Source organism: Colius striatus, chromosome 5 (assembly GCF_028858725.1).
Source record: "Colius striatus isolate bColStr4 chromosome 5, bColStr4.1.hap1, whole genome shotgun sequence".
NCBI classification, from domain to species: Eukaryota; Metazoa; Chordata; class Aves; order Coliiformes; family Coliidae; genus Colius; species Colius striatus.
This window is the reverse complement of record NC_084763.1, coordinates 21,312,137-21,329,430: the sequence shown is the minus strand read 5'-3', so window position 1 is coordinate 21,329,430 and position 17,294 is coordinate 21,312,137. Positions and strand designations below refer to the sequence as shown.

Here is a 17,294-nt window from a genome sequence, read left to right as displayed (position 1 = left end):
ATATCACCAGGTGTCATCTTTTGCTTTCATTTCATGGATCTAGTATTGAAAGGTGGACTACTTCAAATATCTGTCTGCGTTTACTCTGATCTCTAGTCCTGAGCCATAGCTGGTGAAATGCTTATGCCTGTACTTGAACCAATAACCCTACTAAAGAACCCTCATCTTCCTTCCTAAAGGAATAAAACATCGGCCTTTCTTCTTGACATGGTAATCTTTTCCTCATAATTTCAGTAGTAAATATATCCCTTTTGTTTGCTTCTAGTCTCATCATTGCTCATGTACCCTCAAAGAAGCAACACAATACATCAGACTAAAGCTATTGAGATCAGAGGTTTACATATGGCTTCTGAAGGCTGTGCTTCCAAACATTCCAATACCACAATATTTATAGCTTTTCCTAGGCTCATAACAGTGGCTACTACGGCACTCACATAAAATGAAATGAAAATACAAGTACAAAATGGCTATCACATTTGATCTTTTTGACTTGGCACACTTAGGCATCAAAGCACTCTGCCCATTGAAATATCCAACTTTATTTTGCTTAGATCTTGCAGGTTACAAATAAGCTGTGAAATTATTGCAGTTCCACCATGATTTCCTAACAAAAATGTTTTTTCACGTAATTAAGTATAGCAATTTTGGAGTTCACTTCAGCACAGTCTAAAAATGCTGCTTTTATCACAGCATAGCTAAGCATGTTTACACCTGAATTAACTAAAACTTTTTGTTCACTTTCTCTGATTTGTCTTGGCAACATAGAAGTTGAATTTTAGATTGGAATCTTCGCTGATCTTGTTACCAATGTATTGACTTCCATCTTATTATATTTCTCCTGAGAAAAGTATTACAAACTATCCAGCCTATAGCAACACATATTTACACGCTGACGACGATCAGCAGAGATTGTGAAGATGTTAAATTTGATGAAAGCATATCAATCTTACACAACTATCACTGCATATAACTATCATTCTGGGACTGCTGAAGTGCAAATGGGCTTCAAAAGTGTAAACTCACATGATGTGAGCTCCAGCATGTCTGTTGCAGGAAATCTTCAGAACAGACAAAGGGTATCTGTGTCAAAACGCCTCTACTGGTTTTTTTTTAGCATCATCAGTGACTACCATGCTCAAAACTTTAAAAGTATGACACTATAAGGATGCAGTTGTTGGCAACATCTGATAGTAAATACTATTTTAGTTCTAATGCAAACATGAAAAGCACCTTTGCAAAGAATTTGCAAAGATAAAGGTTAATATATGGTACCACACTTACCAAGATGTGTGTTCATCATCTTTGCGCAATATTTGCACATGGCTTCCAAGTCATTTAGTTGTCCTTGTAGAAATGAAATCTGGGCCTCCAATTCCTCCTCCTGCAATTGAAAGGTTATTAGCGTTAAAAAACATCTTTGAGTGATACACAGTAAAATTGGTAACCTAAGTCTTGACATGCTTAGCTATCTTCTAATTTTTCCCATTCCTTTATCCTTGGAAATAAAGATAATCACCTTCCAACTGAAGTTATCAAAAGACTTTTAAATTCTTTTGTCATTTCATAGTAATTTCATATAGTCATATAAAGTAGTTTTTTGTTTAAGTATGCAATTCAATTCAAGCAGATAAAGGTAAAGTAACTTTTTAGTCTCCTGGTTTTCTTCGCTTTGCAGTTCTGTCACAGCCTTGTTTAATGCAAATAGCTAAGCATTACAGTACAAATTACATTTGAAATGAAAAAAAAGAATCAAACTGATCAACAATCTCCACCATGAACTGTCAGTGCCAAGCAAAGGAAACTTTTCACTAATATAACAAAAATCCAAAAGCAATTGATGCCTCAAAGGGATTGATATTTCACGTTGCCAATTCATAGACGCTGACAGACCAGCCTGCTTCAAGGTCTGCAGTTTTCTCATAGCCTATACAAGTCTATCTACATTGCTATTTCTATTCAAGCAATGTCCCCGTAGAAGGCTTTTTCCTAGAACATAGAGCTTGTGATTGCAAGAAATAATCTACCATGAATTCTAAATTGCCACTGCACTGCAAGTGCAGCTTTAAGATAGGGAAAGACAACAATATTTACTATTCTAAAATCATTAGCCAGTAATTGAAACCCAGTTTATATCCTACAAGTGAATAAGCAAATTTAACTTCCACTAATAAATATTTCCATTTCTCCAAGACTATTTTTTCTTACTCATGGACCAGAACTGCAGTAAATCGATTTTAAAATGCTTTTGGACAGCTCTATTCACTTTGGCAGATTCTGAAAAATAACCTTTTCAACTGTACAACAGTGTCTCCTCATTTGGCAAGTGAGACCAATGCTCACTAAACTAAATGCACTATTCTTTCAACTCATTAAGATCCAGCATGGAGAGCAGAAATGTTCAGCAGACCTAACACTCACAAGATGAGACACTGTGCAAAAGATTTCAAGTAGGAAATCTTGCACAAGGCTGAGTAAATGCACTTGAAGTTCCTGACTCATCTGGCACCCCTGGGAAGGGCACCAAGGAGTACTACCAGCAGGATAAGTATAAATAAGCAAGTTAAATTGGCACGTCACACATGAGAGACCCAGATGAGCTGTTTGCTTAAGAAGACAGCACCCAAATGGTGATGATTTGCTACAAGACATAGCCCTTGCCCCTGCTGTCACTGGCAGTGCTGTGCAGACGGAACCCTGAAGGTGACCTCCCTGGAGGGAGGTTTGCTCTCTCGTAGTAGCCTCCTCTAGCAGCTGGTTAGGAGCTGCAAGAAAAGATGAGTGTGTTTTATTGCATCAGGGCTGACAAACAGGCGACTGACATGAGATTTCAAGGTGTAAAAGCTTATGTAACTGACAGGGAAAGCGCAACTGAGGCGAGATGCCGTGGGAAGAAGACATACACTCCTAAGAGGGTGCAAACTGGAAGCTTGTGAATTCTGGTATCAGCAGGGCTGTCCAAGTAGTACAGAGCCTAGGCAGCAGAGGGGAAGAAAAAGCTCTCTCAGAGGAAGAACTCCCTTGTAAAAGGAAAAAGTCTGGACAGCAGCAAATGTATCTAGTAACCACACAGGGCTACATATGTGGTGGCACTAGCTGAGCTTCAACTATTTTTCCTGTGGCACCCAATTTGATAGAGAAAGAAAACAGTTCTACCGGTCAAAGAGTGGGAAAAACACCTTTGTGAACAGACTTCCTCATCTAGTGGGGAGAACTTTGTCTGTTATAGAACAGAGACCTAACCCAGAAATACACGAGGAAGCAGCACATACAGACAAGATATGCAGAAGGTACACTCGGCTGAGTAAGGAGCTTCTTAATGAACTAAAATGGGAAAAACACATATGGAGATGGAAATTGTGGAAATGCAGAGCACATATGTTGAAACAATGACAGGAAACAAAAGACAAACACAATCATTGTTTGGGCAGAGGAACAAAACTAGGAAGGACAAAACCCAGCTGTAGGTAGAATTAATGGGAGATATTAAAGAGCGACAACAAGGAATTTTACAAGTATGAGAGCAGCAAAAGGAGATTCAAAGAAAATGTAATTCTACTGCTTACAAGGGGAGATGATGATGATAGATCATACACAAAAAGCTGCAGCATTCAATATGATTTTTGCTTCTTGCTTTTTAGGCCTAGTCTGCTTCTGGATCTCTGGATGTAAGGTTTGAGGAGATGGATGGCTAAGGGTGAGGTGGGCAATAACTGAGTGGTGAATACCTGAAGAAAGATGTATTCAAATACATGGGGCCACATGGGATACACCTATGGGTGCTGAAAAAGCTGAAAATGTGGTCATGACACCACTGTCTATCATCTGTGAAAAATTGCTGCTATTACAGGGCATCCAAAGAATGACTGGAGAAAGGTTAATTTTACATCCATATTAAAGAAAAGTGAGGAGGACCTAAGAAACCATACAATGGTTGGCCTCACCTTAGTCCTCAGAAAAACTGAGGAGCATGTTCTCTTGAAATCAATTTCCAACACACAAAAGACAATACTGGAGAAAAGTCAATAAGGATTTACCAACAGCAAATGACACTTGACCAATGTGGTTCCTGCCATGATGAAATGGTTGGTCACGTAGATGAAGCAAGAGGAGTGAATGCAACATATTTTTAGTTTATTTAGACTTTTGACACTTATTTCCAAAAGAATCATCATTTATAACATGACAAATTATGGGCTAAATAAAAGGATTGTGGGTAGGCTGGAAAGTGGCCAGAACTTCAACCTTAAAGAGTAGAGTCAATGGCTTGATGTCCAGCTGGTGGTAGAAAAGGAGCACAGTAACTAATGCATTGCTACAAAGATATTGCTCAATACCTTCATTAACAGCCCATAGGAGACCATACAATGTACACTCAGTACACTTTCAGATGATGCAAAACTGGGAGGCGTAGCTGCTTTGTTGACTGGTAGAACTTCAATGCAGAAACATCATGAGACACTGGAAGCCAAGGTAAAAGAATCCTTTCCCCCTGTCCCTTTCTTTTTTAATTTAAACCCCAAAACTTCAGTAAGTGCAAAATTCTGCACCCGAGGAGAAAGAACCCCATCACACTAGTGCAGACAGGAAAGGAACTTGCTATGTTTCAGGCCTGCTGAAAAGGCTCTACAGGTTACAGTGGTTGCTGAATTGTTTATAAACAAACAAGCTTCTCTTCTCAGAAATAATATAAACAGTGCACTAGGCTACACTAGGAAGAATGTGGTTAGAAGATCTATGAAAGTCATCATCCAGTGCTTGTGAGCCTCCATCCTGAACAATGCTTTGGGCTTCCAGTTCAAGAAGTATGTTGAGGAACGGGAGAGGGCCCATTGCAGGGCTACTATGCTGGTTGTAAGTCTAGAGGGAGATGAAGCTGTATTTGTTTATTTTGGCAAATAAAAGACTAAGGGGGATCTGCCTGACAACTACATGGAGCTACAGAGATGATGTAATCCTACTCTTCCAAGAAGTGGTAGATGATACAGAAGGGACTGTGGCCCAGTCAAAATGGTCATTAGGAAAATATTCTTCATTAGAAGAGCAGTGCAGCACTGGAGGTGGCTACTAACAGAAGAAACAGAATTTCTACTCAAAGTCACTGGCTTGATCCAATGTTGGCGATTGACCCGCTTAAAGTAGCAGCTTGAGCAGAGCTCTCCTCTAATCCATGTTTCTAAGACTAAACTTTTAACAGTATCTTTCTAGAATTGTTCTGCCAATTATGTGTGTTTTGACACACATAATAACACACATAGTAACAAAACAAATAGATGATTTATAGCCAGCATTGTGCAGATGCTCTCAATTCTTGTCCTGACAGCATTCACTGAGCTTTCCTTGGTGTTTCACTGTGCTGGGAAAGTGAGTACCTTGGACACAATTTTTACATTGTGTCAAGTAGCAGTGGTGATTTGATCTCTCTTATGCATCAACAGAGTCTTATAAATTCTTTGAACAAGCTAAATATAAGTCAAAAGAAAAAACATGGTCTATGCTTCCCTGAGAAACCAACCTTTCAGCTGATCTGACACACACAATACCAGAAACACATGAACAGTGATTCAAACTCATTCAGCCACAGCTCTCAAAGATTAACCAGTTGACCAAAAAATAAAAATCAATAATTTAAATAGCTAACCACAATAAAAAAATCAATGTCAACCTAACGAACAACAAGTCCTATAAAGCATATAAGTTCAATATTTTCTAATGTTGAGAGCTGCATTATAAAGAACAAAACCAAATCAAGCAGCAAATCAAAGGAATCAGGGCATCAGACATGGGAGACCAAGATGAGGCCAAGCTGAGAGCTGACTCATGATCACAATCCCTGGTCCTCATGGGGGACTTCAACCACCTTGGTATTTGCTGGTGAAGTCACTCAGCCAATCTCACAAAGTCCAGGAAGTTCATACAGAATGTTGACAACAACTTCCTGTCACAGGTGATTGAGGAACCACTGAGGAGTGGTGTGGTGCTGGACCTTGTGCTAGAAAATAAGGAGGGTCTGGTTGGGGATGTGAAGGTTGGAGGCAACTTTGGCTGCAGCAACCATGAGATGGTGGAGTTCAAGTCCTGTGTGGAAAAGGCAGGACACTAAGCAGGACCGTGACCCTGGATTTCAAGCGAGCTGATTTTGGCCTCTTCAAAGACCTACTTGTGGAGGGATCTCGTGGGATAGGATCCTAGATGGTACAAGTGCCCAAGACAACTGGTTGATCTTCAAACGCCACTTCCTCCACACCCAAGTTTGATGTGTCCTCACAAGGAGAAAAGCAGGAAAAGGAGGCAGGAGGCCTCCATGGATGAACAAAGATCTGCTGGGACAACTCAGGGAGAAAGCAGCCATCTATGAGAGGTGGAAAAAGGGCCTGATTTCTTGGGAAGGGTATAGGAACATTGCCACAGCATGCAGGGGTGCAAACAGGAAAGCTAAAGCCCTTTTAGAATTAAACCTGGCCACGAAAGTTAAGGAAAACAAGAAGGTTTTTTCAGGTACATCAGCAGCAAAAGGAAGATTAAGGGGAATGTGGGCTCACTGCTGAACACAGAGAGCTGAACTACTGAATGTCTTCTTTGCTTTGGTCTTTGCAGCCAAGATCAACCCTCAGGAAGCCCAGTCCTGCAAGGACAGAAGGATGGCCTGGACAGCAGAGGACTTGCCCTGGGTGGATGAAGAAGGGGTTAAAGACTTGTTGGCCAAACTTAATGCTCATAAGTCAATGGGACCTGATGGGATGCATCCTAGAGTGCTAAGGGAGCTGGCTGATGTGGTTGCTAAGCCACTCTCCATCATTTTTGCATTCATGGAGGACAGGTGAAATGCCTGAGGACTGGAGAAAAGCCAATGTCACTCCAGTCTTCAAAAAGGGCAGGAAGGACAACTCGGGAAACTACAAGTCAGTCAGCCTCACCTCCACCCCTGGAAAGGTGATGGAACAACTCATCCTCAATGTTGTTAATAAACATATGAAGGAAAAGATGGTTATTGGAGGGAGTGAACATGGATTCACCAATGGAAAATACTGTTTGACCAACCTGATAGCCTTCTATGGGTGCATAACCAGCTGGCTAGATGAGGGCAGAGCAACAGATGTCATCTACCTTGTCTTCAGCAAGGCTTTTGACACTGTCTCCCATAACATCCTCATCAGAAAGCTCAAGCAGTGTGGCTTGGATGAGTGGACAGTGAGGTGGAACAAGAGCTGGCTGAATGACAGAGCCCAGAGGGTGCTGATCAATGGCACAGAATTGAGTTGGAGGCCTGTGGCCAGTGGAGTTCCACAGGGATCAGTTCTGGGGCCAGTCTTGTTCAACATCTTCATCAATGACCTGGATGAGGGGACAGAGTGTACCCTCAGCAAGTTGGCTGATGACACCAAACTGGGAGGACTGGCTGATTCCCCAGAAGGCTGTGCTGCCATTCAGCGGGATCTCGACTGACTTGAGAGTTGGGCAGAGAGGAACCTCATGAGGTTCAACAAGGACAAGTGCAGAGTCCTGCATCTGGGAAGAAACAACCTCATGCACCAGCACAGGTTGGAGGTGACCTGCTGGAGAGCAGCTCTGCAGAGAGAGACCTGGGAGTCTTCACTGATAATAAACTGAACATGAGCCAGCAATGTGCCCTCATGGCCCAGAAGGCCAATGACATCCTGAGATGCATCAAGAAGAGTGTGGCCAGCAGGTCAAGGGAGGTTCTTCTGTCCCCTGTCCTCTGCCCTGGTGAGGCCTCATCTGGAGTACTGTGTCCAGTTCTGGGCTCCCCAGCTCAAGAGGGACAGGGAACTGCTGGAGAGAGTTCTGTGCAAGGCCACCAAGGTGATCAGGGGACTGGGCTGTTTAGTCTAGAGAACAGCAAACTGAGGGAGAATGTCATTAACAGTTACAAGTATCTAAACATTGGATGTCAAGAGGTTGGGGCATACCTTTTTTTCTGTTGTATATAATGGGATAAGGGGTAATGGAAAGAAGCTGGAACATAAAAAGTTCCACTTAAACATAATGAAAAACAATTTCACTGTTCAGATGAGGGAGCCCTAGCACAGGCTGCCCAGCGAGGGTGTGGAGTCTCCACCTCTGGAGGTCTTCAAAACCCACGTGTACACATTCCTGTATGATCTGATCAAGATGGACCTCCTTCTGCAGAGGGGTTGGACTAGATGATCTCTAAACATCCCTTCCAACCCCTACCATTCTGTGGTTCATGATTGTATGTGCAAATCAATGCAAACTTCCAGAAAAACAACTTAATAATACTTTCTGGAAATTTAGTTCCAGGGTCCTTAAAAATCTTTTCCACACCTTTAACATAACAGATGATGTAGAGCCTTACATATAATCAGTTACATCTTGAATACTAGAATGAAAATGATGCAGATTATATGTGAGGCCATGGTGACTTACATTTCAGTAACAATACAAAGCAGGCTAATATTTATGTCTCCAGTCAAAGCAAGACTACTTGAGTGCCTCCATATATGCATCTCCCATTATGTTCCTGAATCTGCAAAAAAGTTGACTTACATTTAGTTTTCTCATATTTATCTTTTTCTTATCCACATTCAGAACTCTGCCTACACTGTTATATTTCCTTTCTTCTTTTCCTGTGAAAACAAATTCCTTTATGATTAATTACCTGATATTTCTTTGCTATTTTTTCCCCTAGTCTACACAATTCTGGTGCTCTCCTTTTTTTCCAAAGCTCCCTCTTCTCTTTTTATTACCTCTCCTTTCATCTATCTTCTTTAAAAAGATGACTAAGAAAATAAATTTTTTATGTCCTTCCCTCTTTTCTGAGCTCCTAATGAGATCAGCAATGCCTCTACTGTACCCTGGTTTTCATCAAATGTTACTGTTTCAGAAAAACAGGTGTAACTAACTGAAAGTGGTCAGCACCTTCAGGAACAGATTACAACAGGTTTTACAGTTTTGACATTGTAATTCTACCCTTTTACAGCTCATTGCTTTACAAGCTGCAATAAGGTGTGCAGACATAGGTAAGGACACTGGAATTCAGCATCCCACACAACCTGAGGTCTGAAGAAATATAGTTTTGGGAGAAGCTACTCTTCTTCAACCTAATTTTTTACCAGTTTAAGCAAATTTTCTACCAAATACATGACATACAGTTTAACACAGAAGTACAGAAAACAGACTCACAAAATCAGGACTGCAACGTCTTTCATAATTACAGTTAGTTTTCAGTCTTAGGATTTAGGAAATGAAAGAAAAAAAATGTATTTTTACCTGTTTTACTTGCACTGAAACTCAAGGAAGAGTAAACTCTGTTGTCAAAGTCTTACAACAATACATGTCCATGCACTTCATTCATGATCACTCAGAACACCAAAACTCCATGTTAAAGCTGATTACGGACTATGAATTGACTTGGCAGCACTACCAAGTGTTAAGTGTGGTTGAAAAGAAATTATCTTCAAACAGAAGAGTATTTAAAGGTATTTATGCAACAATGCTACAATTTAAAACATAACACAAGAAGTGACAGAACCATGCTGGAGGAACAGCCTGGTCTTCCTGGTGTCTTGTCTGGTGCTGGTCATTGATGGGTTAAGTGTAATGAAGTGTCATGATAAATACATGTAATGGTTCTCCTCAAAATACTCTCCCAGACTATGCAGATTTGCAGATCAGGGATTTCTTGAACTAGAGGTAGCTTTTTTTCCTATAAAATAGCTACTTTTCCTATATTAATTTGTCCAGTCATATTTTCAGTTCTTTCAGTATTTATAGTAAGAGCACTAAGGAAACATCTCCTGAGCTTTTGGCAAATTGGCAGAGCAAATTAGATAATAACTCTGATGAGTTGTTGAAACGGAGGAAAGTCATATGAAAAATGACATTTGATACGGGGAAAATCTGAACCCAGGCATTTGCTAAGGGTGTTACCACTACTTAAGTGCTTACTCGCAAAATAGACACAGAGTATACCTTTTGGATATCAGTAGCATTTTACATTTCAAACAAGATCAGATGCATGGCTTAAACTGCTTCTCATTTAATTTTATGCAAATTTCCCTGGAGTAAAAAGCAGTGGTTTTGGTTTCAATTCTGTGAGAATTTACTTAGTTTTCATTTTTGAATCGAACAAATGAGAGATCTAACCTTTTAATCTTGAATCCCTGACAGCTGAATGTTGGTTGACACCCCCATATTTTTTTTATGATCTATGCCTGTCACAGAATAGTCTACAGCACTGACATTTAAACCAGAAACCACTGTTTTTGAACAATGAATTATGTATGGTGGATTTAAAACCAAAATTATAATTTATTTAATTTACTAATACAGCTTATATATTATTTAATTGTGTCACTGATGAGTCCTCATCAGGACCAAGACCTTGCTCTGCTGGGCGCTGTACAAACATAAAGAAAAAACCCGCTTCTCTAAAGGACTGAACAGTGTAAGCCAAGAGACAACAGATGGCTGCAGACACACATATGGGGAGGACATGGAAACAATATGGCTATATTAGTCAGTCTTATAGACATGGCTTTGGCATGTTAGCAACCAAACGGTTGTCAATGGAAAGGCAGATTTTTAGGAGAGTCTTTGTAAGGCATGTGCTTTGCAGCTATTTAGAGAAAATGTCCTCTTTGTGGAAGGGGCTATGAAATGGTTAGATGCAAGTTTGCCAAGCATAACAGAGTCAGGGACGTAATACACTTTGTTACTCTGAGAATTTTGCTACTTGTGAAACGCTTGGAATTATTTCAGATATATTACCCTGGGAGGACACAGAGAAGTTCAGATACTGCCTTTATGTATTAATTCCTGCAGAACTAGAGGTTATGTACCATTTTCCTGTGCTGTAAATATTTCCATGTCTTTTTGCTAGTTTGAGTGTTCCCATGCTTAATATATTTTCAAATACACCTTTCTAAGTTTTGTGTTCTTCCCATCTTTACCACTGCCAGTTTTAAAAATTATTTTGAATATATTTTCATAAATGTCAAACATTTTAAGCACAGTATTTTCAGATTAACTGTGCAAACATTTTTTTTTTCTCCTTCGGACTGCATACACAGTGAACTTGAGTCCTATTTTTATTTGACATCATTTTATCTCAGACTTCTACAATTCAAGATTAGCATGAGGTAGTTTAAGTAGGAATGCCTTCCTTTCCCTTTTTCTTCTCTTTTATATAAACCCTCTCTTAATTTCACTGTGTAGTGCTAGTAGGCATAGTTGCTCAGAGTAGCAAACAGGACTTTGCTGATAGTTACATACTTATTTCAGTGCTTTCCTAGATCAGAACCCTTAAAGCACAAACAAGTTCTCTGTCAGATTAATAAAAGAAATGTTGGTGTAGTTATCCACCATGAAGAAGAACACAGACAATACAAAATCTACATAAGCATACTTGATTTTTTCGCTCTTTTCTTCTCTGCCTTACCATTACTTTGACTTGTTCCTTTCTGATATAGATATTTTGCTCTCTGGTAGCACAATATTTCTCAAAATACATCAGGGGATATTAAACACAAATGAATCAGGTAAAAGAGTAATTCTAGAAGTCTATGTTCAAAATGCAGTGCTGTCAAAATTAATTTCAGGGCACAATGCATCCTCTGCTGCTCAAATAAGTAAATACAGAAGAATAATTACTCCTTTTAAAACCTCAAACAGAACTGTCACTGCATAAACTGTAGTGAACATATGTCTGTGACAACCCCCTGAAAGAGATAGGGAACGGGACTGAGAAAAACAAGAAAATAAAATGAAAGATGAAAGAAAGATCAACAAAACATCCCCTATGACTCCTAGGATCTAAGCTATACCAAGTTATGTACTAACATTGAAAAAAAAGCTCAATTATTTGTTTTGGAGGGCTCTGATTGAAAATACGTATTAAAAAAAAACAAGAAAGGAATTTTATAATACAGATAAAAATGTTCAATTACAATAAGACCAAGACAAATTTGCCAAGAAATTAAAATGCTCAAAGGCATTCACCTGCAAAGGCACATATCTTTGGGCATTAGTTCTGTTTCAGTAACAGCACCAAAAAGAGTGGCATTGCACAATGCTTTCCCAAGCCATGCATGTGTAAACAGAACCAACAGATTATTGAAGATCAGTCAAATATACACACATGTGTACTTTAATGCATTATATATCTGTAGCTTTGCTGAAACATAAGAAATAAGAATTTGCAGTCAGCTGATTCTCCTCTTCTTCTGAACTCAAATAACTTTCTGTTCCTCTTCCTTGCCCTCTAGTTCTACCAACATAGAAAAAATATATTTATAATCAATAAAAAATTATAATCTCTGCTAAGAAGACTAAGTGACTACGAATCTAAGAATATGAGTGATTTGAGGCAAAATATTTGTTTCATTGCACTGATGCAACGTTATCTATTTACTTGATTTATTCTAAAAAAAGAAGCTAAAAATATTTACATATAGTGACATTTGGAAGAAAGTGAAAAATGGAGCCTCAGAGGATCTCCCTAGTCCCCTGACATTCACTCCATTTCAATTAAAATCCTGAAAATAGCTGAAACTCTGTCTCACATCTTCTAAACACCAGGTCCTGCTGTTGAATTACCATCTTAAACAGTTCAATTTGCCAATTTCATGCTGTTGGAGTCAGCTTGGTTTGCCATGTTCCACCTTGCCTGGAAACTGTTAGTGGCAAAGGACCACGAGCTTGGGCATTTTCCAAAGCAGCTCCCACTGTTGAATCCATTACTAGAACAGCTTCCATATGCACCAGTCTCAGTATCACAGAGCTAGAAATCAGCAATTGTGCTACTAGAGCAAGACTTGTTTTCACAACTTGAGTGTATTTTCCTCTGAAAAATAACCCACACCTAAACTCAGATAATCTCTCCTTAGCAGAAAGATGGAGAAGGATAAACAAGACCAACAGAGAAAGCTCTTACCTAGAGACAAATAAAGCAGGGATGGAAAGAAACTTTTTTTTTGAGCAGAGACAAGACTTATCTACCTGCACAAGTCCACCTGCTGGCATCGCCTTATGGGGCTGCCAAGAGACAGTTTAAAAACAAAACCCATGAAAATCTGGAAGACCTCTGGAATGCAAAACATTTTACATAACTGATTGTGGATGAGTAGGCAATGAATAGCTGAGAAAATTGGTAGTATTTCACTTGGTAAGAGAAAAGAAACAGAACAGAACAGAAAGAGCTGTAGGGTAATAGAAATTATCCCTTTAAACAGGAATCACAGAAACACAGAATTGTAAGGGTTGGAAGGGACCTTGAAAAATCACCTCGTCCAACCCTTCTGCCAGAGCAGGACCACCTAGAGTAGGTCACACAGGACCCATACAGGTGGATTCTGAATGTCTCCAGAGGAGACTCCACAACCCATCTGGGTTGATAAAGGTTTTTCTCACTGCTGCTGTTGACACTGTTGACTTAATCATATTGGAATACTTCTTCATAAATAATAAAACTGAGGCTTACTTTATTTAGATGGTATAACTGTAAATATTTTGTAAATAACTATAAATAAACATATACGTGAATGAGAATCCCACTTCCTCCCTTATGTTTCAGTATTACACCTGATGGACTTTCTGCCCATCTGGCTCACACACTGCAGGCCTTTAAAACCACATAAACTCAGTGCAGCAAATGTAAGAGAAATATGAGCTGGGGAAAAACTCCTACCATTTAATGATTTTTGAGCTCACTGTAACAATGTGGCAAGTATTCCTGAATGCATATGAGTATGAATATGGTATGATTAACATTTAGATATTCTGCAACAAATAAAGTTCATACTCCATGCCTCAATATAGTATCACTAAAGTATTTGGTTGAATGTTATTGAAATGGCTGACGAGGTGCAATGTATTTATGTAATTATGCTTTGTAATTTTGCTGCCTGAATAAGCAATTCCATACACACACAGTACAACATACGCACAGTCCTTCATGAAGGACTCTCAAAAGTATAACCTTTGTTAAACTCGTACTCAGTTAATTTTTTTTGTAAGAATCAGTTAAAAAAAAGTTGCACCGTTCCATTCTCTGTTCAGGTTGTATATATTTGATCTTTGATGTGATTCCTAACATGACTGAGGATGCAGACCAGAGCAAGATCTTATTACTGAGGGTTTTTATAATCTCTGATTACACTGTTCAGAGTTTAAGGAGAGCAAAACATAAGTACAGTGATTATGAAGACACTACAAACATACACTATTTATATTGCATTGTTAAAAGAAGGTACGTACAGGTTTTGTTGTTTTTATAGAGGATTATTTGATTTATCCAAACATAGCTGAAAACAAGAATCAAGTCACTAAACACATACCTACAATTTATTTCAGTGGGAAAACATATCTTCCAAATACAGAAACTCTTTCTGTTCAACCCTTCCCCCAGCTAAAACAATAGCCTGATTTAGAGATATGTTTCTCATCCAAGTCCCTGTTCTTGTTCAGAGTTCAGTGTAGGTCTCTTGACTCTCCACAGAAATGGGCAGTAATTTTGTGGTGTTATCTTAAAGAGCAGATGAAGGGATTAGACTTCCACTGAAAAGGAAAAACGGGGCAGCTCAAACCACCATCACAAATCCTCAGATATATTTTCCTTTGCCACTGAGATGCTTCATGATTGCTACTAACTTCATGGTTCATGTATGGAAAGAGGATGCACAGAGCAAGCCTTGTACTTGTGTGTAGTGAAGGATCCCACTTCTTGGATCTTAAGTCACTTAAATCCTTTCGTAAACATTGCTGATAGTCTCACTCATTCATGATTTTGGTATTAAATTCTCCCCAGCAGTTTTAAAAGGCTGCCCAACATCCCAATTTACCTCCATGCAGAAGTTACTGGAAAATATAATTCATCTGCAGGTATCTGAATCTCTTGTACCAGAGAAAGACAATAGTTTACACTGACATTTTAAAAATCTTCCAAATGGCCGCACAGAGCTGCTTCATATACATGTTTATTGCTCATAATATGAGAGAAAAAGGACTGCAGAGCCACTTGGGGTTTTATTCATCTTTCCTTCTAAGCAATTAACTTCCTGGTTTTATCACAGTACAGTTTCTTTTGCTTGAAATGAATCACTCCAAAAAAGATAAGGAGCATTAGGATTCAAAGCTGTAACTCATGCATACAGCTGTCATTTTACTAAATTATATGAAACTTGCAAGTATTTCTAATAAAAAACTTTAAAAGGCAGCTTATTTTTCCTTGTACTGTTTTCAGCTCTTTCATTTGAGTTACAGCATGTTGTAGGGGCCTTAGGAAGGCAAGAGAGAAAAGAATCACACTTCCAAAATACCTCATGGGTTTTTCTATGAACTTTGTTCACATGACATAGCAGTATCTCAGATTTAATATTCTTTTCATCTACCCTCAAAATCAGACAAGCACCAAGGTATTAAAGAAATTACATTTTTCAAGTATCTGAATTGGCCCACACATGAGAATAAAGAAGACAAATGTCCTCCAGTGTTAACTGCAGTTAAATGTTAAAGCACTGAAGCTTGATAAACTTAATGGCACTGAGAAAAATGATCATGTCTTTAACTTTAGAACTAACATATCCAACATACCGATGAAGGAATCGGCTGTTGCACACAGATGCTAACTTACTTTGGGCACATTTTATGGTGCTTACTAAAAAAGGACATTTCATCATAGCATTCATATTTCCAAGTAAATATTTGGCATTGGTAAGTATGGATTGACAAGTATTTTGCCTGAAACCTTTTAAAGAGATTTAAAAAACAATAGTCAAGGAAAAGATATACGGGAATAAAAAAAAGTCTCCAAGATAGCCTGCACGAAAGGTATGCTCTTCTTCAAAGCAATTTTTGCAAGCATGTTTTTTTTTGGTGTGGTTGCCTAGTATTTATTTTCTTATCTCTTTGATTTTTATATATCACTTTCATTTGAGCAAAACATGTCAAGTTTGTATGCTTAAAATCAGATTCCTAAATCAGTAGAACAGATATCTATTTAATTGAAAATAATGGCATACTTTAATTTTCTAACTTGTAGAGGTACTCGTAACTAAATTTCAATCAGTCAGACTAGTTACGTAAATCACGGACAGTTAACAGTTGTTTACACCTGCTTGTGGTGACTATAGCATATGCTGCCAAATTTGACTTAATTAAAAAGTCTGTGCACTCAAAATCAGCATGATGCATGACACTTTTGCTTGTGACTATTTTGGTAAGAAATGAGGACTCTGATTGACCATGTTTGTAAATTATTTAGCAAAGAAAATAAATTGCTACAGATTTTCCTTAGAAATGTTTCCTTCTTGGGAGCTTTTTAACTAACACGTTCTGAATGGATAATTTGATTTTTCTTAACTTGAAACCTTTTATGCAGAAATTTACTTATGAAAAGATACAGTTTCTCCAAATCAAAATGTTCTTTTCAGTCAAAGTCATCTCTCTCCCGTGTTTTTTCTTTTTATGAAAGTTTAAAAAATGTTTATATTATTCAACTCAAAGTTCCCTTTCTGGCACGTCTGTATGGCTGTAAGCAATTTACAGAATATTCTTCCAGAAACTGAGACCAGTCAATAATATCTGCCAGAATCAACATCTAAGATTTGCTGTTTGCCAAGAAGAGGGGTAGACTGTCCATAGTTGCTGGAGATGTAAATGAAGTATCATGAGAAATAAAAGGACCACAAATGAACCCAATTTCCCAATTCTTCCAAAAAAGAGAGGGCAGTAGGCAGGCTATGAGAGGAAATTTTCTGGACCAAGCCAGAAGATAACAGCACTGGAAGGCATTACATATTAAAAGTTCCTGTCCTTGCTCATGGCATGGTAGCTCCAGAGACTGCAACCTAAGTTATTCCTGTCAGAAAGCTGCAAACTATATAAAGGTGTAGGGAATTGTCTCACAAAACCGACTTTCAAACACATTTCAAGTGTCTCGTATTAACATACAAGCTGAGTGCCGCTTAATAGTAACGTGAAAAACATCAGGCTGGCATGAGTTGTCAAAACATGATCTGATATTGTGCATTCAGCCCTGAGGCTGTAGATTCACTTTCTTAACTAAATAAAACAAGAGACATTTGTTTGTGACAATAGCAGTAAAGAAGTCACTCCACTGATCCTTGCATTTGAGAGAAAAAAAAGATCTAAAAGATTAAATATAACACAAATGTTACTACCTTAAGAAGTCTTTAATATGAGAAATGGGCAGAAATCTCACTCCTGGAGACAATGAATCAAGTTAAGCATCAATTTTGATCACACTTCTCCCAGAGAAAGTCCAACTTCTTGGACTGGCTTTAGAAAGGAAAGAA

The 17,294-nt window shown here is 38.6% G+C and overlaps 1 protein-coding gene across 4 annotated transcripts in view; it reads right to left on the bottom strand.

The window, feature by feature from the left end:
- TBC1D5 (TBC1 domain family member 5) overlaps nucleotides 1–17,294 on the bottom strand; it is a 327,211-nt gene that overhangs the window by 26,247 nt on the left and 283,670 nt on the right. For all 4 annotated transcript variants that reach the window (XM_061996640.1, XM_061996639.1, XM_061996641.1 and 1 more), the window contains one exon: nucleotides 1,282–1,381. In XM_061996640.1, the coding sequence (XP_061852624.1) occupies nucleotides 1,282–1,381 (100 nt within the window). The remainder of the gene's footprint in view (nucleotides 1–1,281; nucleotides 1,382–17,294) is intronic.